This window comes from Danio rerio, chromosome 6 (genome assembly GCF_052040795.2).
Source record: "Danio rerio strain M-AB ecotype USA chromosome 6, GRCz13ab, whole genome shotgun sequence".
NCBI lineage: Eukaryota > Metazoa > Chordata > Actinopteri > Cypriniformes > Danionidae > Danio > Danio rerio.
Genome location: NC_141026.1, coordinates 37,499,380 through 37,523,942, shown reverse-complemented (window position 1 = coordinate 37,523,942; position 24,563 = coordinate 37,499,380). Strand labels below are relative to the sequence as shown.

General features: G+C 34.5%; 2 protein-coding genes and 1 long non-coding RNA gene across 5 annotated transcripts in view; 1 reads left to right on the top strand and 2 right to left on the bottom strand.

The window, feature by feature from the left end:
* Positions 1–24,461, bottom strand: part of rgs4 (regulator of G protein signaling 4) — a 58,945-nt gene extending 34,484 nt beyond the window's left edge. The window contains 2 exon segments of the mRNA NM_001442130.1: positions 16,945–17,512; positions 24,045–24,461. The gene's annotated coding sequence lies outside the window, so the exon portion shown is untranslated.
* Positions 7,370–12,155, bottom strand: LOC147843592 (uncharacterized). The gene is made up of 3 exons (XR_015493914.1): positions 11,495–12,155; positions 10,331–10,634; positions 7,370–9,541 (listed from the first exon to the last, which is right to left on the bottom strand). It is a non-coding gene; the product is annotated as an uncharacterized LOC147843592 (long non-coding RNA).
* nos1apa (nitric oxide synthase 1 (neuronal) adaptor protein a) overlaps positions 17,162–24,563 on the top strand; it is a 220,310-nt gene continuing 212,908 nt past the window's right edge. For 2 of the 3 annotated variants that reach the window (XR_015493885.2, XM_087257591.2), the window contains exons 1-2: positions 23,903–24,150; positions 24,351–24,422. Coding sequence is in view for 2 of the 3 variants with exons in the window: in XM_087257591.2 (XP_087113717.1) it covers positions 24,046–24,150; positions 24,351–24,422 (177 nt within the window). In the remaining variant the exon portion in view is untranslated. Of the gene's footprint in view, positions 17,514–23,902; positions 24,151–24,350; positions 24,423–24,563 lie in introns of those variants that run through there. The other variant, XM_087257590.1, reaches the window with a different exon arrangement.

Here is a 24,563-nt window from a genome sequence, read left to right as displayed (position 1 = left end):
AGCTTTATCCAATATTCTGATTTTTATGCTATAAATCTCTGCAGATTAGTGTATGTATACTTAATAAAACAATGATTGAATTAAATAAATTAAATAGTTTTTATATTTGAACATCACATTTTACAATCTTTTTATATATTCAAAACATGCAATTTTTTAATCTATCAACTGAGAAAATATAATAATAGTGGTTAATTTTTCTGCTGTTATCTTATTGGTCATTTTACTCTCCAACCATGCAAAAAAAAAAACAATTTGATCCAGTTATATAAGAGAAGCGCTGCTGCTACTGTACGTGTCTCATGTTGCATATAGAAGAAAAGTATTTGGCAGTGGTTTACTGACCGGCAGCCGGGGTCTTTAGGGGATCTGCTGTCCTAAAGTTTTGGCTGTGGGAGAGAGACTGGAAAACTCTGGACACAAGGAGGAGTGTTGGAACATGTTCACTTACATCGTGAAACCCAAGGATGACGTCACTGCCACTATTATGTTGGAAATGTCAAAAACACATCCGTTGCCTCAGGTCATCAGCCTGGGTATTTTAGGCTATCAAGGTTGTACAGCAAAGATGTGTCATGTGTTGCGTAAAAAAAGTGAGAGTCTGACTGCTGTCAAGATATATATATTTACCTGAAATATTTACCTGAAAGCCCTTATTCAAAGACTTAAGAGTAAAAAAGTAATAATAATAGTAATGAATATTTTAAAAAGTCAACCAAATATTATTTGAATGAAAAAAATGTAAAGATGAATGAATATTGGCACAAAACAAACGAAAGAAAGAATGAATGAAAGAAAGAAAGAAAGAAAGAAAGAAAGAAAGAAAGAAAGAAAGAAAGAAAGAAAGAACAAAAACTGTATTTAAGATGATGAAAAAACAGCAACCAAACAAACAAATATACAAACAAAGAAAAAATATATAAAATTCTAATTAAAATTCTTTGAAAAAATTAACAAACATAATTGAAAGAATGGATAAGAAAAGAAATAAAATAAACGACTGTATGTTAACTAAGTCTTTTTTTAAACAAACAAATCATTAAATGAACAAATGTATAAATAAATTAGCTTATTCAATTCAATTCCACATGTCTTTGGACTTGTGGGGCAAACCGGAGCACCTGGAGGAAACCAACACGAACAGAGGGAGAACATGCAAATTTTACACTGAAATGTCACTTACCCAGCCAGGCCTCAAACCAGCAACCATCTTGCTGTGAGGTGATCGTGCCACCCATTGCACCACCATGACACCTAAGTAACTGTTTGAATAAATAATATATAGTTTTGTTTAGGTTAGAAATTATATGTTGCGTTTATATTTGGAATCAATCAATAAATAACATTCTAAAACAAAAATTAGGTTTTTGTTTATATGTAAAAATAAATAATATTATTAATAATAATAATAAATGCACACAAAGGCTTACACACACACACACACACACACACAAACACACACACACACACACACAAACATGCACACCACAATCTGATAAATTAGGTAAATGGGGAGAACTTGGATTAAAATGACTACCAAGACTCTTTTGTTGTTTTGGCACCACTGGTTTTCATGTAAATAAAGGAGGTTTACAGTTTAATATTACGTTTCTTTATAACAATAGAAGCATCAAAATGTTGTTTTATTCATTTTCTTTTTGGCTTAATACCCTTTTTCATCTGGGGTCACCACTGCTGAATGAACCCCCAACTTATCAGCATGTTTTACGCAGCGGATGTCCTTTCAGCTGGAACCCATCACTGGCAAACATCCATACACATTCATTCACACATACACAACTGACAATTCAGCTTACCCAATTCACCTGTACCGCATGTCTTTGGACTGGGGGAAACCGGAGCACACCCACGCGATCACGGGGAGAACATGCAAACTCCACACAGAAATGCTACCTGACCCAGCCGATGCTCGAACCATCAACCTTGCTGTGAGGCAAACGTGCTACTCACTGCACCACCGTGATGCCAAAATATTAATATCTTGAGGAGACTGTGATTGCATCACTTTTGTAATCATAAAAACAATTGTTTGCAAAAATGTACACTTCATGCATTTAAATTTGCAACCTCTGCTGAATTTTCGGTCTTTCAATTCAATAATTGCACTTATTTGTTTTATTCAACAAGTTCTTCTTAGTTTGTACTCTAAGAACTTTGTTTTGCCACCTACATGCACCATTCACTTATTTGGTTATAGTACTATATTACATTTTTCATATGTAGTTTAGCAGAGCCTTCTAGAACGATCAAAATATGAATGCATTTCAACAGAAATGCAATAGTGACACTCAGTGGTCAAAAAAGGCAAATAAAGACCTTCTGTGTTCACAACCCAAATCCTTTAGTAAATCTTGAAGACGTTTGTCATTGCCTTCAAAAAGCATCTGATAAAGCATGTTATTTCCTTCAATGCTTCTCTGCTCCAATAATTCTAAGCCATCAGCTATAGTGGTTAAAAAAAGCAATGACATTTTACATCAAGGACGACGTGTCAAAATTTTATGTCTGAATATGGTTTACGGGCAAAATTAGCCTTGATGTGTTCAAACGTAGATTAATGATTGTTTTTGTGGTTTTTGACAGCCTTGTTATAGAATAATAGTAAGAAACCTTGTTCAACCACCTTGACTTTTGTCACTTCACGCACGCATAATGATGGAGTGTGGAAACTTTAATAACTCGACCTTAATCTATTATCATCGATGAGTTGCATCACATATTTTGACGTAACCTTGCAGACTGATTTAATTACTCACAGACTACACAAATTATAATGCCAACAGAAAACAGTTTTACTTTGATCCTTTAATCCAACATTACTACCATATGGTACAGAAAGGCAGACAGACAGATTAACTTTTATTCTTTTAGATCTTTTTAAAATATAAATTTTCAGTGTCTGAAGCGTAGACTAGTTGTATCAACAGGGGCGGACTTGGGGGGCCTAAGCAATTCCAGGTATGGGACCCTAGCAATTTTGAAAAATAAGCTGCATGCAAATAAGTAGGGGATTTAAAGTGTTTCTCAACCACGTTCCTTGTGGATCACCAACACTGCATGTTTTGGATGTCTCCTTTGTCTGTCACACCTTACAGATCTTTCAGTCTCTGCTAAACTGCTAAACAACTGCATGTTCTAGAAAGCCCAGTAAGAGCTTGATTAGCTAGCTCAGGTGTGTCTGATTAGTGTTGAATTATTGTTCCATTATTTATGGGGGCCCCTCGTCGTGAAAAAAGATAATAACATTTAAATCTTAACAGTCATAGACAGATTTTACAATACAAAAATTTATAAAAGAGCTATGATGAATATAGGCTTCTTGGTATTAGTTAGGGGCCCCCAATTCCCCAGGGCCCTAAGCGACTGCTTGCTTTTCTTATTGGTTAAGTCCTCCTCTGAAAATCAATAACATTTCAATTAAATAAATGTGAGATTTAGCCTAAGATGTGAGAAGAAGCCTCTCTTAGTTGACGTGTTATATAAAAAGTAAAAATAATAGTTTTACAAATTAGAATTTAAATGTTATACAAAATATGCATTTTAAATATGTTTTTATAAGAATTTAAATATCAAAAACATTAATAATCATTAATAAACGATACCATATAGACCTACTGTATATCATATTTGTACAAATGACAGAAAAACGTCATTACCCAATAGCTATTTAGAAGTGCAGAGATGAGATCTATGGTTAGAAAAGTGAAGCTACAGTAAATGGATAATCTTTATATGTTAAAATAATTATAATTATACCTATCACCAAATATTCAAAATAGCTGTGGGTTTGTTAAGTTCATACTTTAAATCTGTTTTATTATTATTATTATTATTATTATTATTATTATTATTATTATTATTATTATTATTATTATTATTATAGTGTGATTATTAGACAATTGTTTTTGAAAAGTTTGAAAACAACATTTTTGAATGATACTTATTTTCTTGCTTAAATTGATAGTTTGAAAAATGAAAATTTTGTCATCACCGTGTACTCATGCTTCTCTATTTCCAAACCTGTTTGTTATTTCTTCAAAATATCTTGTTTTGTTTTCAACAGAAACAAGTTATTCATAAAAGTTAAGAACCACTTGAGTGTGAGTAATATTAAAGTCTTGCAGGTATAATTTATTTCAATATCAGCAGGGGTTTTAAGACTATCTTTTATTCTGAATTCAGTGATGAATGCAGCTCTCTTTTAGTGTTTGTTCAAAACCAGTAATTGTTCTACATATAACAATGTTACATTATCCTTGAAAAAAAAACAACCTTCTGGAAAGACAACTGGCATAGACAAATAAGTATATCCTCAAGTATGTCCATTTCATGTGCTGTTTCTGTGCCCTATATTTCTGGGGAATATTGTTATTTCAGCTTAAACAGTTTATCAGTCTGTTGATGTAGAAATTCATGCTCAGATTTTAAGATTTAAACATCCAATTTTTTTCACTGCTGGCTCCCTGTTCTCCTCTGGACACCCACTGAGTGGACACACAGTCTTAAATTTCAGATCCAGCATCCTAATGGTGAAAATGGTATTACAGAGACTAACTGATTGGAATCATTTGTAAATATGCAACATCTAAACTGTTCATTAAATTACTTTAAGTGTACAATATTGTTTACTTGTTAAAAACTATACATAAAAGACTGAAGTATATTCATCAAAACACAGTTTACAACTCATTGTGTTTAATAATAACATATAAAATAGTTAATAACATAAAATAATCTAAACTGCTAAATAAAAGGCTGGGAAATAAAAGGATAGCAGAATAAGCCTAATTTAACAAGGAAACGTTTTTACGCACACTATTTTTACATGTTATCAGAAAAGTGGCAAATTTGTAAAGCCCAACCCTACCCCTACCTTTCACTGTGGATGAGCAAATTGTACAACAATGTATAGATTCATGTAGTTCATGCTTTTATGACTTCAAGGCTGGATTAATGTAATGCTCTGTTTGCTGGCTGCCCTGCATCCTCTATTAACAAACTTCAGCTAGTATAAAATGCAGCTGCCAGAGTTCTTAACAGGTCTAAAAAATATGATCATATCATACAAATTTAAAATATTGCCTCTTATCTATAAAGCTTTAAATAATCTAGCTCCTGTTTATCTAACCAACCTTCTGTCTCCAATCCGCGCTCTTTAAGATCTCAAAACTCAAGGCTTCTGGTAGTACCTAGAATAGCAAAGTCGAGTAAAGGAGGTCGAGCCTTCTCATTTATGGCTCCCAAACTCTGGAATAGCCTTTCTGATAATGTTCGAGGCTCAGACACACTCTTCCAATTGAAAACTAGATTAAAGATGCTTTTTTAGTAAAGCATACACTCAGTGCATCACTTAGCGGTATGATACATGAATGTACTCCACACAAGTTTCTACATCTTATTTATATACATTATAAACAGCAGCTACGCTAATTATTCTCTTTATGCTCTATTTCCACCTGGGGATACTGCAGCTCTGCACAAGACGTTTGGCCAGTGGAGATATGGTCCTGCACAACTAAGCCTGGTTTCTCTCAAGGTTTTTTTTTAATTCTTCACTTTTGCCAACTGGTGAAGTCTGTTCCTCGCTGCTGTGGCCACTAGCTTGCATAGTTCAGGATCTGTAGAGCTGCACATCAATGGATTTGCTCTCCAGTGTTTGGACTCTCAGTAGTGATTAATAAACCACACTGAACTGAGTTAAACTGAACTGTACTTAAACTCTCAAATCGGAACTACACTGTTTCAATTTGATTCACTATGATTTTTTATGTGAAGCTGCTTTGACACATTCTACAATGTAAAAGCGCTATACAAATTAAGGTGAATTTAATTTAATTTAATACAAATTAATACAAATTAGTCACTAAGTCAACAAGTTCCGAACTGCTGTGAGATTGGGTTTCGATAATTCAACACTAAAAACTGATGTATATATATAAATGAGCATTGTCACACGAGTAGCAGTGTGATATGACTGTGTATAGCACTGGTGGGAGGCATGCGTTGACACGAGGCCACAAGTCGAGTGCCTTAGTGTCCCACCAGTGACAATAAACACCCATATTGCACTGCTACAAGTGTGATATTGTGTATTTACAACAGTTCAACGGCAATAATCATGTATATAAAAAATAAAATCAAACACGGACAGTCTAAAAATTCTTTTGTATGAGGAACTACTTTCTTCTGCCATTCATTCACATATGCAGCTGATTTCAAAACAGCAGAAACAGTTGCCAGTTCAGAAACGAGCTACTATTTGAATAATTCTCTAGCGTATTGTCTAAAGTGATGAAAAAACAGGTCATTTTGCTCACATTTTAGGATTATAAGACTGAACGGCACGAAATACCATCAGTCTAGAGACATTCCCCAGTATATTTCTGTAGCAATCAGGATATTGCAATAATTAATCTCAAAAAAGTCAAAGCAAAACAAACACTATTAGGTAGGCTTATTAGGTAGTCTCTGTGGCCATCTTGCGGCGGAATGTCAAATGTCTTTGCTCGGCTCAGTGACAGACTGATGGATTTGCTGTATCTCTGAAATTATAAATATTTAAAAATAGGAGCTATCCTTATAAATAAACTGCACAACTGCAATCTAAACAACTACTATCTCCTCTTAGAAAGCCTTAAAAGTACATTATGTCGTCCAACAGCAGCAACCTTTGTCAAACTGTAGTGAGTTTATTGATCTGCTGTTCCAAAAGTGGGTGAGATTCGAGAACCAGGCATATAGTGTATATATATATATATATATATTATATATATATATATATATATATATATATATATATATATATATATATATATATATATATATATATATATATATATATATATATATATATATATATGATGGAGGTCACAAATTATGTAGCCAGAAATACATACAGTATAAGGCTGCATTTAATCTTTAAAGGAACACTATACGACATGGTATGACGCCTTTCCTTTTCTTGCTTACCAGATGACCGCTTAACTCACAGCTTTCCGACTGTTACTAGTTTGTCCAGTGGTTCGACATGTACATCAGCAGACGCAAAGCGAAGTTGACTACGACAATGAGGTTCGAGTCCAGTGAAGAACGGTTCTAGAAAGCAGACTGGACAAAAATAAAGTTAATCAATTTCAGTGCTTTTTAAAACAATATTGGTTGGGTTTAGGGAAGGGGTAGGGTGGGGGTATCGGTCGATTGGTTAGTTAGTAAGTCAGTCAGTCGACAGTGTGCTCTGGTGAATCAACAAAACATAATATTTAAAAAAAAAAAAAAAAATATATATATATATATATATATATATATATATATATATATATATATATTATTTATTTATTTATTTATTTTAAATATTATGTTTTGTTGATATGCCAACTAAAGTTGTTTTGTTATGCTAACATGTAGAATAACTTAAATCATGTTTCTTATAACTATAACAACACATTAGTTTGTACCCCTATATTTCTCTGTCTTAGTTAAGAGATTGATGATTCATGAGTTTCAAAAAAGATATTTTGAATGTTTAAAAAACGGTAAATATCCATAAGAAAAACAGCTGCAATAGAAATCAATGGTTACTGGTTTTCAGCATTCTTCCAAAAATGTTCTTTTGTGTTCAACAAAATAAAGCATCTCACATAGGTTTGTGACTAATAAAGAGCGAGTAAATGATGCGATAATTTTGGATGAACTATCCTTTTAAACACATTTTTGCTTTAGGTTTGCCTTCAGCAAAAGTCACCCTGCTGTGTTTCTGCCTCAAGCTTCCCTCAGTCAGTGCTCTGAATCATCCTCAAAAGGTTCAGGAGTCACTAAAAGTCCAGGCTTAAGCAAAACCTCCAAAATCGTTCATATCTGATATCACTTTGACTGAAGTTTGCCAAAGCGTTCTGCAGAAGGAGATATATCTTAGCACCTTTCTAACACTTCAAAAGAAAAAGACAGCAAAGACTGCATCAGCTTAAATAAAGCACAAAAAGCAATAAAAAGAGATTATTCTTTTTATCTGCTTTAAAAATAAAACTGTATAAAAAGTTCTCCCTCTACTCTACCCTCCCTCTAATCTACACAATTCTTCTTTCACCCCTTCTATTGACTGCACAATATCAGCCTAATTTTGACTCATTTCATTTGACACTTAAGGGGCAAAAAGGGGTCTTTTGTCTCATATAATCAGGACTGGGATGCTAAACAATGTTCAAACAAAAAATAGCGTGCCACATCTGTGATGCTGACCAGGTTTCAAATATAGCAAAAACAACAGAGAGTAGATAGTATTTGGTGCTTCTATGTGTAATAATGCTATAAAGGAAAGCTATGCATGTTTTTGATTCATGGGTATTTTTCATTAATTTAGATGTTCAGATTGCATTATGGTAGCTTGATCTCTGCTACATCAACTTTTTGATGCAACCCAGGCTCATTCTGATTAGTACTACTATATACATTTCTGGAGAGAGCGAAATACATCCCAGCAGCAACATTTTTTGCAGTTTTTGTTTTCGTAAATCCACCAAGGTCACTGTGTATGCTTTTTCAGATCTCAAATTTCTCTCAGGAGTGCCAATCATATACCTGCTGTTCTTGTGTTAATTCACCAGAGCACACTGTCGACTGACTGACTTACTAACTAACCAATCGACCGATACCCCCACCCTACCCCTTCCCTAAACCCAACCAATATTGTTTTAAACAGCACTGAAATTGATTAACTTTATTTTTGTCCAGTCTGCTTTCTAGAACCGTTCTTCACTGGACTCGAACCTCATTGTCGTATTCAACTTCGCTTTGTGTCTGCTGATGTACATGTCGAACCACTGGACAAACTAGTAACAGACGGAAAGCTGTGAGTTAAGCGGTCATCTGGTAAGCAAGAAAAGGAAAGGCGTACCATGTCGTATAGTGTTCCTTTAAAGATTAAATGCAGCCTTATATGTATTTCTGGCTACATAATTTGTGACCTCCATCAGTGTTTATAGGGTGATGGTTTCAGAATGAGCCTATGTTGAAAATTTTACTAGGAGATTTTTTTAGGTTTAGTAGTCTAGAGAAAGATTGTTTGTTTGCTTTTGTTTAAAATAAGTAATTTCATCTGTAGTCTAATCCTGCTAATCAATTTAGCTTTTAATAGATGTCAAATTGATGTCTTGGCTTAAACAACATTTAGGTTGTGACATCTAACAGCCATCTTACAAAAAAAAGTGGCCATCAAGCAGACAGATTAGATAGACTTCAAATGTGTAGTTATTTATTTATTTATATTCGATAGTCTTTTTTTTTATTTTGGATTATTGATAGATTGTTTATTAGATTTACTGACAGTAACTTTGTACAATAAGGTTGCATTAAGATAGTTAATATGTTTAATAACATGAACAAACAATGAACAATACATTTAGTACCTTATTTATTCATCTTTGTTAACTGTATATTGTGTGAACAATGTTAGTTAACGTATGCTCACAGTGCATTAATGTAAACAACCAAGTATGGTTATAATTAATCATAACTATGATGAACTCTGTCAGGGTTCGGTGAGGGGAAAAGGAGCGAGGACTCAAGTGCAAACAATAATTAGGTTTTATTAATAATAAAGTACAAATAAAACAAAAAGGCAAAATAAACTACCCCGAGGGGGAAAACATGAATCAAAAACAGACAAACTTGGCTGGGCTGGCAAGACATGACTGGAACAGGAACACAGAGGGAATATCGACGACGAACTGACAAAGGACTGAAAACATGAGGGGGATTATAAAGCAAAAAGTAAATTGACACACAGGTGAACATGACAAACTAATAATGAGTAAACCAGGAGGGAGGGACTAGACAATAGACGGGAGAGCGCATGACACAGAGAGACAATACAAGCCATGCGCTCACATAACACTACACTGAAACACACGACAAAAGCACGTGACCACAATGTAAACACCATGCCACGTGCTTTGACAAAAGACGCAAGACACGAGCACACGATGAATGAAAACACTCATCGTGCACTCACACACGCAGCGTGCATGCTTCATCCCAGCGCCGACCAAAACCGAAACCAACAAGACTGAGACGCTGGGAATGAAACACCACGCTGCTGACAGACGAAAACACAGACACTAGTACAAGAGCGCGCGCGTCTGACGGACGCAGTGCGTGCGCGGCCACATCAAGCGGCATCGCGCACACTCTGCGTACACCCTTGACGGCGCGCGCGCACACAGAGACAGAAACAGGACCGGACATGGGTAGTGTCAGAGCTCTGCTACCAAAACAAGAATTTACAAAGACCAGAGTGGCAGAACCCTGACAGAACTCCGATTAATAAATGCTGTACAAGTATTGTTTATTATTATTTTATGTAGATAAATACATTAACTAACAACAAATTGAACATTATTGAAGAGTTTGACCAATAAGATATCTATTAAACACACACACACACACACGCACACACAAACACACACACACAATGTTTACTACACTGTGAAAAATGCTAGGTTCAAGAACATTTTATTTTTGTTGGGACAGCATGAATAAATTTTAGGACACATTTAAGTAGATTGAAGCTGACAAAATAAGGTTACCCCCCAAAAAACTTGAGAATTTTGTTGTTTTAACTAATTTTAAATAAGTTTAAACAAACAGCAAATGCCATTCTTTGAATGTACACTGTAAAAAAATGCAGGGTTCCAAACAATTCATTCATGTTGTCCCAACACAAATTGATTAAGTTAACTTTCATTCTTTAATTTTCTTTTTGGCGTAGTCCCTTTATTAATCTGGGGTCGCCACAGCAGAATGAACCGCCAACTTATCCAGCACATGTTTTACGCAGCGGATGCCCTTCCAGCTGCAACCCATCTCTGGAAAATGTGTTAACTTAACACTTTTAACAAATTTATGTGGATTGAATATAAAAAAAAAAATTAAGTTGTCCCAATGAAATCTCAAGAATTGTGTTGAGAAAAATATTTTTTTGGAGTGTAGAATGGGCCAAAGAAACAATCATATTAATTTGACACAGTGACTACTGCAGAAATAGGTTCATTCTGAAAATGTGGCCTAATATATGTTTTTAAAGATCAAAAATTATGTAGCCTGTAGCATGTATGGCTGCATTTCGGTTTTAAAACAAATGCTATGAGGTGGTATGAGGAAGTTCTTTTTCATGGTTACCAGCTCACTGCTGACCTCCATATGGATGGCTTTCCCGCTATTACTAGTTTGTCCAGTTAGCTCGCCATGTACAACTTGAAATGCAGAGAGAAGTTGACCACGACGACGAGGGTCAATTCCAGCAAAGAACAGCTCTAGAAAGCAGGTAAGTGAAAAACAGAAGCCAAAAAATAAAATAAACACGTAAATAACATGGTGAGAATGTGGTTTTATTTGAAAACGTGGTGAAAATCAGGCGAGGGCTTTTCTGGGTTTAGGCAAGTTGTTGGGTGGGTCAATTGGTGCTTTTAAAAACACTAACAGTTGGGTTTAAGGAAGGAAGAGGGTCAGTCGTTCGGTCAGACATTCGGTAGGTCAGTTAGTCAGATAACAGCTGTGGATTTATGCGAGAACAGCAGACGCGAATGACACTCGCAAGAGAAATTTGAGATCTGAAAAAAGCAAACACAGTGGCCTCTGGTAAATTTCACAAAAACATAAACTGCCAAAAAATATAGTTCCTGGCATATTTGGTGCTTCCCAGAAATGTATATGGCGGTACTTTTTTAGAATGAGCCTGGGTTGGAAAAAACACTGTTTAGTCTGGCATTGCATAAATTACTCACCCAATTATTACACCCACTTCTCACACACACCAATATTTCACACAAAATCTCCTTGTTTCTCCTCTTGAGAGCCATAAACATTTTTAAACCCAAGAAGTAACACCTGTGCTCACTAATTAGCACATCCTACATCAAATCAGACCATTAAGGCTTGTTTTACATCCCAAACAGCCAAGGAGAGGGTGAAAGACGAAGCAATGCACGCTTTTCTAATGCATGCTGTTTACATTAGCAGTCTTATTTGCAAGCCACTTAGAACCTTTTTATACACTACCATACTTCACAATACAAATATTTATATTTCCACTGGGAGATATGGAAAAAGATGTTGTGCCAGAATACTTCGTCCCAGTGCTTTAGAACTTCAAGAACTTCAAATGTTCAACAACCCTAACAGTATTATATGTCTTAACAATAAAAAAGAAAAAAAAAATTACTTAGATGAGGATCAAACCCAGGTCTGTGGTGTCAAAACCTAACATGCTAACCACTCGACTACAACAGTTATATGACAATTAACCTGCAGGCTGCATCTTGATCATGAGGCTGCGAGAAAGTAGATAAAATATTGAATAAGAAGGCTGTGGTTAAGTAAATAAATAAATTATTTTTAAAAAGTGTGACTGTTGAGAGCAACAGATTCTGGAGCTAGGGACACCGGCCCTTGTGGCCAAAAAACGGACAGGCCCACCGGGAATTCTCCCGGTCCTCCCAATTAGCCAATCCGGGCCTGATCCGAATGTTGCAGCAGAAATCGAGACTCATTAGACCAGACAACATTTTCCAATCTTTTATTGTTCAATTTTGGTAAGCCTGTGCAAATTGTGCCTCAGTTTCCAGTTCTTAGGTGACAGGAGTGGCAGCCGGTGAGGTCTTCTACTGCTGTAGCCCATCTGCCTCAAGGTTGGATGTGTTGTGTGTTCAGAAATGCTCTTCTGCATACATCGGATGTAATGAGCGGTTATTTGAGTTACTGTTGCCTTTCTATATATCGAGATTGTTTTTTTTAATTTGATTTACAAAAAAAAAAATTTTAAATTACAAACATATATTTAGTGTATTTGTATACAAAATCTTTTTTTAAACACCAAAAAATCCAATTAGTATCATGATTATTTTACCATAAAAAAGCTGTGAAAAACACTCAAATAAGAACAGATGAAAGCAGAATGAAACAGTTGGCCAATCAGAATAAAGAGCAGACTTTATCTATCATCAGCTTTCAGACTTTTCAAGGTTACTGGATTGGCTTCATAAAATGGATTACTATTGGACCCGAGTTGGAACATTACCATTATTTACAGTTTCTTTTGCCATGTCTGCCCATCTGTTAGCAGTTGTTCAGTGTTTAGAGCTGACAATGCCAGAGGGGCACATAATGCATGGTTACCATCTGAAGGGCAACTCCTGTTACAATCCACTTATGAGTTTGAGAACCACAAGAGACTCCAGTACTTCCACTTTGCTTTAATTGCAAAATTTACACAGTTCATCAGTAGTATGTTAGTAAGAGCATATTCAAAGTTTTGTTCAAAACTAGGTTTGTTTGGGGTTAATTTGTCTTGTAGAGGACGCTTCTGTAATAGGTAGTGTTTGGAGATTTGTAATCTAATCAATTTATAATTTTATTAGTATAATATTTGCTGGCAGTATTATTGCATTTTTATGCTTTAAAATTATATCTTGCAAAATAATAATAATAATAATAACAACAACAACATTGAAACCATTCATCCAATCATTTTTCTTCGGCTTAGTCCCGTTATTCATTACAAGTCACCACAGCGAAATGAACCGCCAACTTATCCAGCATATGTTTTAATTTTTTATTTTTTTGCAGCAGCAGATGCCCTTCCAGCTGCAACCTAATTCTGGGAAACATCCATTCACACTCATCCACACACATGACCTATTTAGTTTATTTAATTCACCTATAGCGCATGTCTTTGGACTGTGGGGGAAACCGGAGCACCTGGAGAAAACTCACACCCACACAGAAACCCACACAGAAATGCTTACTGTCACATCCGAGACTTGAACCAGCAACCTTCTTACTGTGAGGTGACAGTGCTAAGCACTGAGCTACAGTGTCGCCCTAATAATTCATAATGCAATTCATAATGTATAATTGTAATTTTATGCATAGGTCTACAAAAATGTCCAGTAGTAGTGGTTCTTGTGTAAATATATGAAGATTTCAGATGCAAAAACCACAAAAGGTGCCATCTGAAATTTTTTTCTAAAATGACAATTTTTCTGAGACTCCTTTTATTTATGTTCACTTATTTCACATTAAAGGCAATGAAAATAACATATTAAATAACAATATAAAAGGGAAACTCAATTTATCCATAGGAGCTTGGGAAAAATGCTAATTTTAGGAGATAAGACAATATATAATGACAAGAAAACAGAAAGGCCATGTTATGGGTAAAACACAAAAATGGCTTAACTTGTAATGTATTCTGATTATGAAATAGCAAAGTGTTTCACATATAAAACCTACTTGTTTCAATAAGCTTACTGGCATCCCTTTGTATAAAGAAATACATAAAAATATAGCAAAAGAATTTCAAAGAATTACAGGTGCAAGAATTGGGCTGTCCATGTATTTACAAACTTGACTTGTTTACACTTGACCACTTGTTTGTAGTCATGTTGCATTTCCAGTTAAACACTTAAGTGTTTAAGTAGGCGTCAAGAGTGTTTATAGAAGTTTTTAACACATAATGGGAGACAGTAAAGTGTTACAAAAGTGCTCACATGGCTTTATTTTGATTTTCAATACTTTTAAAATATTTTAAAATAAACTGCTGAAATGTTTACAATTTAATGATTGCAGTGCTTCTAAGCAACATGAAAAGCATCCATATATTGATAAAAGTCAGTTGTAACTAATTTACACAATACATATTTTCCTCTTTGGAGAAAAAAAAACAGCATTTTTCGTTCATTAATTAATTAATTAATTAATTAATTAATTCATTCATTCATTCATTCATTCATTCATTCATTCATTCATTCCTTCATTCATTCATTTTCTTTTCAGCTTAGTCTCTTTATCAATCTGGGGTCACCACAGTGGAAGGAACCGGCAACTTATTCACCATATGTTTTAAACAGAGGATGCCCTTCCGGCTGCAACCTATCACTGGGAAACATCCATACACACTCATTCACACACAAACACTATGGCCAATCTAGCTTATTCACCCGTCTTTGGACTGGTGGGGGAAATCGGAGTACCCGAAGGAAACCCACATGAACATGGGGAGAACATGCAAACTCCATACAGAAATGCCAACTGACCCAGCCAAGGCTCGAACCTTCTTGCTGTGAGGTGATCTGGCTACCCATTGCACCATCATGATGCCCGTAGCATATTTTGTTTTGATACCAAGTTATTTGTAATTTCAGATTTAGCATAGTGGAATGTTTTGCCTGACATGATCTTCTCAAGGAAAGGTTTAATTAATATGTATTAATATGTATTGTAATCTATAGTGTTAAAATATGTAACCTAGCAATACGTGAAAGAACACTCTGTTACATTTTTAAACTAAAGAGCCTTTTGTTTAATGTAAATGTTCAATGGGCTTTATGCACAGCTAGAGTGTTTCAGCCAATGATGAACTTCCGGTAAAAAGCTTGAAAGCTTTATGTGACTATTATCAATTTCATAAGGTTCCTTTTACAGCATAGATGCTGTAATGTAATTCAAATATAATCAGTTAAATAGACTTAAGCATCCATTTTGGTTGTTAACCGTTAAAAGATATGAAAGGCTGTTTAAACGCAGGTGTTGTCATTAGCAGCAGGCTAGCACAGAAAATCCATTGAAAATACAGGAGTAAAATAAATTTTCATATTTTAAAGACATGCTGTGGAAAAATAGGAAAAATTTAATGCAGTGCTTCTTGTTAGGTCTGATACCCACTTTATCCACTTAAGATCACAGTGTTTTAAAGACATCAGACCTTAAACGCAGCGATTTTGTATAGGATGACAATTAACCAGAAGCCCTGAGGCTGGCTTTCTGAAATTAAAAGTCTGTGTGCATATTCCCCATTGGATGAGAAAGATTCTTCATGGATTCATAGATTCTTTTTACTCTCAGTAATGATTAAATCACACTGAACTGAGCTAAACTGAACTGAACTGAACTTAAACACTAAAACCTGAACCACACTGTTCCAGTTACTATGACCATTTATGTGAAGCTGCTTTGACACAATCTACATTGTAAAAGCGCTATACAAATAAAGCTGAATTGAATTGAACCATAAGCACCAATAGGACCTTTATTTTAAAGAGCAAAATGTATTTATTTATTTTAAAATATAATTAATTAATTAATTCATATGGTATCAAAGCACTCAAACAAAATGTATATATTTGAAAAATGGTTAGCCTGTATGAACAGATTAAAATTAAAAGTTTTAGTTTGACCATAATATAGCCTAACATAAACTGAAAATATTTAAGTTGAGGAAACAATAAAAGTTTGAAATAAGCCATAATTAAACTGAAAATTAATTGTTTTTTTCTTTCATTTCTTTTTTATTATAAAGACCTCAAAACATACAAAATACTGTAAACACAGAACACAAAAGGAAATCAAACATAAATTGAAATAGCAATGATCAGAGTAACAATGATTTAAATAGTATGTAGCATTAGTCATAATGATGATATTACATTATAATAATAATTATAGCAACAAAATAATAGTGATGATAAAGGTAATATTACGTGATGAAAATATTGATGCCAATAATAATACAGGCAATAATAATAATAATAATAATAATAATAATAATTTCCCAGTACTGAGTTGCAGCTGGAAAGGCATCCGCTGTGTAAAACATAAGCTGGATAATTTGGCAGTTCATTCCACTTTAGCAACCAATCATGAATAAAGAGACTAAGCCAAATAAAAAATGAATAATAATAATAATAATAATAATAATAATAAAAATTATATGACACCCAGCCAGCAACAATCAGTGAACATTTTTTCCTTCTCCCTTCTTCCCTTTCGCGATGTTTAATAATTGCTTTCAGAGAAAGCTTAATTTATGCAACTTTCAAATTACCTTTAAGAAGCAACATGTGGTAAAAAGTATAAAATGAACTGCCAACTTGCCTCAGCTTGTATCCACATAGAACCACTCTCTGCCACTAGGTGTCATCCTCCGCTCTCCCTGCACGCCACTGTTGGGTGTTGAACGTTCGCGAGGTGTCTTTCTCCTCCTCCAAACCTGTGATGAAGCCGTGTTCCAATGAAAGCAGGTGGAATTCCCCCTTTCAGCCAATGGCGCTCTGCCCTCGCAACAATCCTTTCGAAAAAGGATGTGTGGGCTAGGTTATGGCGCTGGCGTGAAGTTGTTGGAAACGGACAAGCCCAGGAAGCAGGATTCTGGCACTGCCACACCAGCTAAAGCTTAGGGCTGCCCTCTTGAATGGGAACGAGTGGGTAGATCGTTCACATTTGTTCAAACGCAACACCTAACGTTAGTGGAATTCACTTCGGCGACGTCGGGTTGAAAATAGTGATTTCTACAAAAGTTGCTCTGTCAAAAGCAAGCACGCCTGGGAAACCAAGAGTTACCTCGGGCTAAAACAAGACATGGACCGCAAGAGTTAGACTGAGTTCTGGCTCCCCCCGAGCTGTTTGTGTTTTTTAACCGAGGAGAAAGACCTAAAACAGACACCATGGGTCAGGGTATATTCTGGCAAACCGTTTCCCAATCACGCTTTGCAATCGGCAAAGCAGAACGGAGCACACACCGTTTACCAATTCAGGATGGATAACTCGCAAAGCAAAACTTTCCTGCGTGCTTTCTTAACATATCGCTATCAATCCGCATTGAAAGCAAGAGAAAATAAACGTAAGAGGCGGGGCAAAGGTTTACGTTTTTCAAATTAAAAGTGGGCGTACGTTTAAATGAAAAAAAAAAAAAGATATGCCTAATGTTAATGTGAAGTACAGCGCATTTGCGTCCATTCTATATTTTTAAGCCTACACTGAGTGTAGGCTAGTAATAGGGTATTTACTCTTAGTAAAAAGATGTGACAATAGCAGCACAATATTTTATTTTTAGTATTTTAAACATATCACGGTGGTGCAGTGAGTAGCACAATCGCCTCAAAGCCTGGGCTGAGCCAGTTGGCATTTCCATGGGGAACTTGCATGTTTTCCTTGTGTTGGTGTGGGTTTCCTCCGGGTGTTTGAGTTTCCCCCACTGTCCAAAAACATGCTGTACAGGTGATTTAAGTATATATATAGTGATGGGTTGCGGCTGCAAGGACCTCAGCTTCGTAAAACATAAGCTGGATATGTTGGCAGTTCATTCCGTTGTGGCGACCCCAGATTAATAAAGGGACTAAGCTGAAAACGAATAAATGATTCAATAAATGATTAAAATATTTGCTCCTTATGTGCCATCTAACGTAATCTATTGCAAACAGTAGCAATTATCTGCAAGTATTGTAGCACTTTAAGAAAACAGTAGTCAATAATAATTTAATTAAATACAATACCAGTCATAGTTATAAAGATGAACAACAACTAACCTAATATTCCTTCTTCAGATAAAATAACTCATTGTAACCTTCATACTCTGACTATTTTTAATCCAAGTAGTCCTCTATTTTTGTACAACCAAGAGATGACAATTTGGGGGAACAGAGTCAGAAGTCTTTTGTCAGAAGATTAAGAAACTGTTTTATTAAAAAAAAAGGATGTAATGCAATTTGACAGAGAAGACTGAATGCACAAATTAAGAAATTTCATTAATCAAATTAATTAATCGTTTTTTTAATTTATGGTTCATTCCTAATATTCAGTGCCATTTCAGGGTAGTAACTGTCACTGATTTATTTATTTATTTATTTACATTTTCTGGTATTTTTATAATTTCAGTTGAAGGAGCACATGTTGAACTATAAGAAAAAATATACTGATCCAGTTCAGGATACTACATAGCATTTTTTACAGAATTTTCACATGTAACACAGGCCAAATGTTCCCCTTTTACAGAACATTCTCATACCTTTTTAAAGGTGTTTAAAATAAATAGTTACTATAATATTTACATTTTCCAAGGGCTAAAATGTCCCTCACTTTACACTGCGCATGCCTGTTATAGATTAGAACACCAACAATAGTATTTTTTTAAAAGCTATTACTAAACAAGAGTTATCTAAAAAAGCTTGCTATGATGACACATTGTAAATTTAATGTATTTCATTTAGTAAAAAAATAGATTGCAATGCAATTAAATCCTGTTTTTAAGTGATTTAAAAACTATTATATATAATATATAATAATCATTAACAGGGTAGAGAGAGGAGTACCAGAGTTAACATTACAATAGGAACTATATAGGCAACTTGTTTGCTCTCACACTCTCATTCGATTACCAATAACAAAATGATGGTTACTGAATTATCCAAAGAAAACACAGCAACATTTTTCAATGTCACATCTAAGACATCACATCAATTGTCCAAAAAGCCAAATTAAATATAAAGAGCATTTTCATACAGATATTAGAGTACAAATAGTGAAATACTGAAAATGGCAAATAAAACTATTATTTTAAAATCAATATTTTATTCTGGTTTGCACCATGACGTGCCCTGTATCATTTCCGCTTTTCTGTAGCCGACAAGCGTGCCGTTCCCTGAAAAAATCATGCACATGGTTTAAACTGATCTATAAACCATGTTTAAGCCATGAGCAAAACAGTAACAGTGTGGACAGTAACAGGAGTGGCATTTTTTGCAAAACTCAGGCATTACTACCATTATGGTGAACAACGAGCTAGCACATGATGATCTGAAGAAGATTTGAAACATGTTTATTAACAGTTTTTCTCAAAATTACAAAAAAGAAAAGAAAATGTTTCCCTTATATCACAGGTGTCAAACTCAGTTCCAACAGGGCCGCAGCTCTGCACAGTTTAGTTCCAACCCCAATTAAACACACCTGATCAAACTAATTGAGTCCTTCAGGCTTGTTTGAAACCTACAGGTAAGTGTGTTGGAGCAGGGTTGGAACTAAACTGTGCAGGGCTTCGGCCCTCCAGGAATTGAGTTTGACACCCCTGCCTTATATGAAAATGGGTAACAGGGTGGACATGTTATGTTTTATCACAACAGAAAACTACTCTGAAATGCTTAAAATAAAAGAAGATAAAAAAGTGAGACTAACTCTGCTTCTTGTAGACAATTTCCATAATTGTGGGAATTCCTGAGAATCATGTGACTAGAGAAACAATCAGTGGGCAGTTTTTTATGTGGATTACAATTAAAGTAACGGAGACATCCATTTCAGGGACACACATTAATTTAAAGATTTTATTAAAATATTTTAATTTATTAAAAACTATAGCATTTGGTGAGAAGTATTATATGACAATAAAAAAATCAATAAAAAGCATAGTATTTATTCGGATTTCTAAATTATACTTTTAACTGAACTTGAGCATACATAAACTGGGACATGGCAATTCAGCCACTTGCACTGAAATTAGAGTAATTATTTTAAATTTAATTTAATTTTAGCACTTGTAATCGGGTCTTATTGTTAAAATTGGATAATCTTATCAGAAATTTTTTCTTGTTGAATTTTTTATTATTCTGTACCATATAATGCCCTAGGGACACAAATGGCACTGAATAGTATTAGTATAGTAATTATTTTCTTTATTTCTGTAAACTAATTTCTGTAAAGTAAAAACTGGAAGGACCCCATACAAATTATGCGGCTGAAGCTCCCTGTGAAGCCCATGTGCAATTGTTAAGTTTTATCTCGGAGGTTATTTACATTGTTAACTTTCATGAAAATACTTATAAAATAGTCCACTATAAAATAGTTAAGTTTTGTTGTCCAACAACTCTGACAAGTCATAGAGAAAAAATATTATTTATAATTTATAAAAAAAAAAACACTATATGAAGATAAATGTCCATACAATGCAGATAAATTGCTCTCACACTATTTGTATATTATTATTTCAAGATTTCTTTTTCTTTTTAGCAATTACACATATTTTTGGCTGTATTTTGGCAATATTTTTATGGTACAGTTCAGTAAAACATAAAAATATAATATTAATAAAGTGAGTGAGTCTTTTTTCTCAAACAGACTTTGAACTACATAAATATAACAGTTTTTACTTAATATTTGTGTCAACTGCCTATGTCAAAATTCTGTTTTTTATTTTAAGGCACATTTTTTTTCTTTTCTGTTGAAAATTGCCATCCATAAATTTGTTTGTATTTGGTGTGTTCTTACACACAGATATTACCTTTTGTATGCTTAAATACGTCTGTACCATTTACACACACCATCTTAGCCAAAAGTATTACATATCATACGCACATAACCATACTGTATAAAAACATACAATAAAAACAGAAATTTGTGCTACTGAAACAGATTTTGCACAAAATCTATCCTGTTAATTTATCTATTTATAGTTATGGTTATTTTGATGTGACTTGCTTGTTTTGTGGATTTGTAGATGAAGTATCTGTAGCTCCACATTTGTTTTTTGAATGCGGTGTCACTAACAGATTTTGGGTTGAATTAAGCTGTTAAATGTGCAAATGCGACACGTTTCTCGTCAAAATTGTTGTCTTCTTTTGAAAACATAACTTTTGAGTAATAGTTGCTTAAGAAAACCGGTGCTATTTTTAAATGCATTGTGACAATCTTTTTAAGGATACACTTTAATCGCATTTTCGCCTTTTTATATATTGATGATGTTCAAAGCTTGATTCATGCAAACCTATTAATACCACATTTTTTTGTTGTTTGCTTTCTTTCTTTGTTGTTTTTTCCCCCTGCATTTTCTTATTTCACATGTAAGAGTTATAACTCTCCCTGTTACTGTTTTGTCATGAAAATATATTTTAAAAAGAGAGAAAAATGCAGACAAAAAGACTAAAAGTGCTAGACATGGTGCTTGATTTTGCAGGACATTTTTTTACATAAACTAGTAAGAAGGAATTAATGAAATATTTAAATTTATGTAGGCTATTATGCACAAATGTTAATAGGGATAGATATAAATGTAATAGCTTATAAAGGTATTAACAATAAATAATATTGAACTGAACGACTGAATTTAGGCATAATGTAATAAAAGTGTGAAATTTGAAAGGGACTGAGAGGTATCAAATCAGGGAGGAGGGAGCGTGGTAATCTTTTTTCATTGGTTAGGTTTTTTTCCAGTAGGGGCGTGGCAATAGTTTTTTCCATTGGTCAAAGGTTTTCTTTTCAGTCAAATGCGTTGGGTAGTTAGATTAACATATTTAATAAGCTGCTCATTTAGTTTAAAGGTGGATCATTCTACTTTATGTACTGGTGTTTAGAATAAAACTATTTATAACTATTTATAAATGCACTAAGAAAAGTGTTTTATTCAGTACAAATCCATTTTTTTGCTTGGTAAATATATATTGTTCAACTATCACAGATTTATAATGAAGATAATAAGTTATTAGTAACTTTATGTTAAGTCATATTAATTAATTGGAACACAAACATGGGCTGCACGGTGGCACAGTGGGTAGCATGTTCGCCTCACAGCAAGAAGGTTGCTGGTTTGAGTCCTGGCTGGGTCAGTTGGTGTTTCTGTGTGGAGTTTGCATGTTCTCCATGTGTTCGCTTGGATTTCTCTGCCCTGGGTGCTCCGGTTTCCCCCATAAGTCCACAAACATGTGGTACAGGTGATTTGGGTTGGCTAAATTCTTAGTATTTGTGTGTGAATGAATGTGTATGGATGTTTCCCAGTGATGGATACGTTGGCGATTCATTCTGCTGTGGCGTCCCCAGATTAATAAAGGGACTAAGCCGAAAAGAAAATTAATGAATGAATGAACACAGACACATAAACATATATGGAGCATATATACACATAAACGCATATATATGTAAGCTTTTAAAAGTTTTTAGGAAACTTAAGCTATTTAAGTCTCATCATTTAGCATGACACTAAAATACAAACATGCTGGAATGTAATAACTGGGAAATTATAATGTAGAAATTAAGCTGTAAGCTTGATTAAATTTTATTTTAAATGTAATTACATTGACCATATCGAGATGTAATTCAGAACGGTCTTCACTTCAATTTTAGTGACTTTAAGAATGAAAAACAAACCTACAAGTGCAGCAATCCACAATAAGTGGTCTTGTGCTGCCACCTAGTGGCTAAATTGAGTTTAAAGTGATTAATGCTAAAATTCTGGCTTGTAAATTGAATATCTGTTTGAGACATCTTAAATATAATAATGCTCACATGCAGTTACAAAGAAAAAAAAAAGTAAATTTATATATGTGGTGGAACGGGAGATTGGCATGGATGTGCAGCCGACAAAATCTGCAGCAACTGCAGCTATCATGTCAATATGGATCAAATTCACTGAGGAATATTTCCAGTACCTTGTTGAATCTATGCCACGAAAGATTAAGGCAGTTTTGAAGACTAGTAAGACATAGGTGTCAAAGTAAATGCTTAGAGGGTAGCAGCTCTCCACAGTTTAGCTCCATCAAACACAACTCGTAATGGTAATTGTAAATCGAAGTGTTTAATAGGATCTTGATCACCTTGATTATTTGGATCAGCTGTGTTTGATTAGGGTTGGAGCAAAACTGCAGATCTCCTATCCTCAAAGAATTAACTGACACCTATGTAATAAGGTGTACCTAATAAAGTGGCCGGTGTGCGTCTATATTTATAAGAAAATAAATAATAAATAACTACATAAATATATGATACTATATTAATTAATTATTTTTTAACTTTTAAATATACTTCAACGATCTCAATGACTTGAACCTTTCCTTTTTATCAATTTAGAGCTATAATTCATGATTTAACCAAGGTTTATCTTTTTCATATGCCACATACTCAAAAACAGTACGTTTCTGAATTCCCATATCACAATTACCGAATAATTCCCCAATTATTCCCACAATTTATTTATTCGGATGTACCTACACATACGTTTAAACATTTTAATTTGAAAAACGTAAACCCTTGCCCCGCCTCTTACGTTTATATTCTCTTGCTTTCAATGCGGATTGATAGCGATATGTTAAGAAAGCACGCAGGAAAGTTTTGCTTTGCGAGTTATCCATCCTGAATTGGTAAACGGTGTGTGCTCCGTTCTGCTTTGCCGATTGCAAAGCGTGATTGGGAAACGGTTTGCCAGAATATACCCTGACCACCATGCCTGCAAAAACAAAGTACAATTTAGTCGATGATGGACACGATTTACGGATTCCTTTACATAACGAGGAAGCCTTCCAGCATGGCATTAATTTTGAAGCAAAGGTAACGTGAATTTATTTTTCACCACTGTTTATTTACATTCTGCTGCATGCGCTGTTTTAGTACCAGGACACATTTAAAGTTGTTTTGCTATTGTTTCTTACTTGTTTACAATCCGTACTGTCTGTTTGAAACACCTTAAGCTTCACTAAGCCAAAGTTGTCGACAGCAGATTAATGCATACCGTTTGCTTTGATTTCCAGTATATTGGTAGTCTGGATGTGGCTCGACCGAATAGCCGTGTGGAGATTGTTGCGGCCATGAGGCGAATAAGGGTGAGTTGTAATGTCACCGGTTTACTTTAACGCTTTCCCAAAGGAGACAAAGATGATAAACGTCAGTATTTGTATGTATAGAAGTGGCTTTTTTTGGTTCTAAAGCGTTGTGACTCATGCCTGTGTTCCGCACGGGTGGTC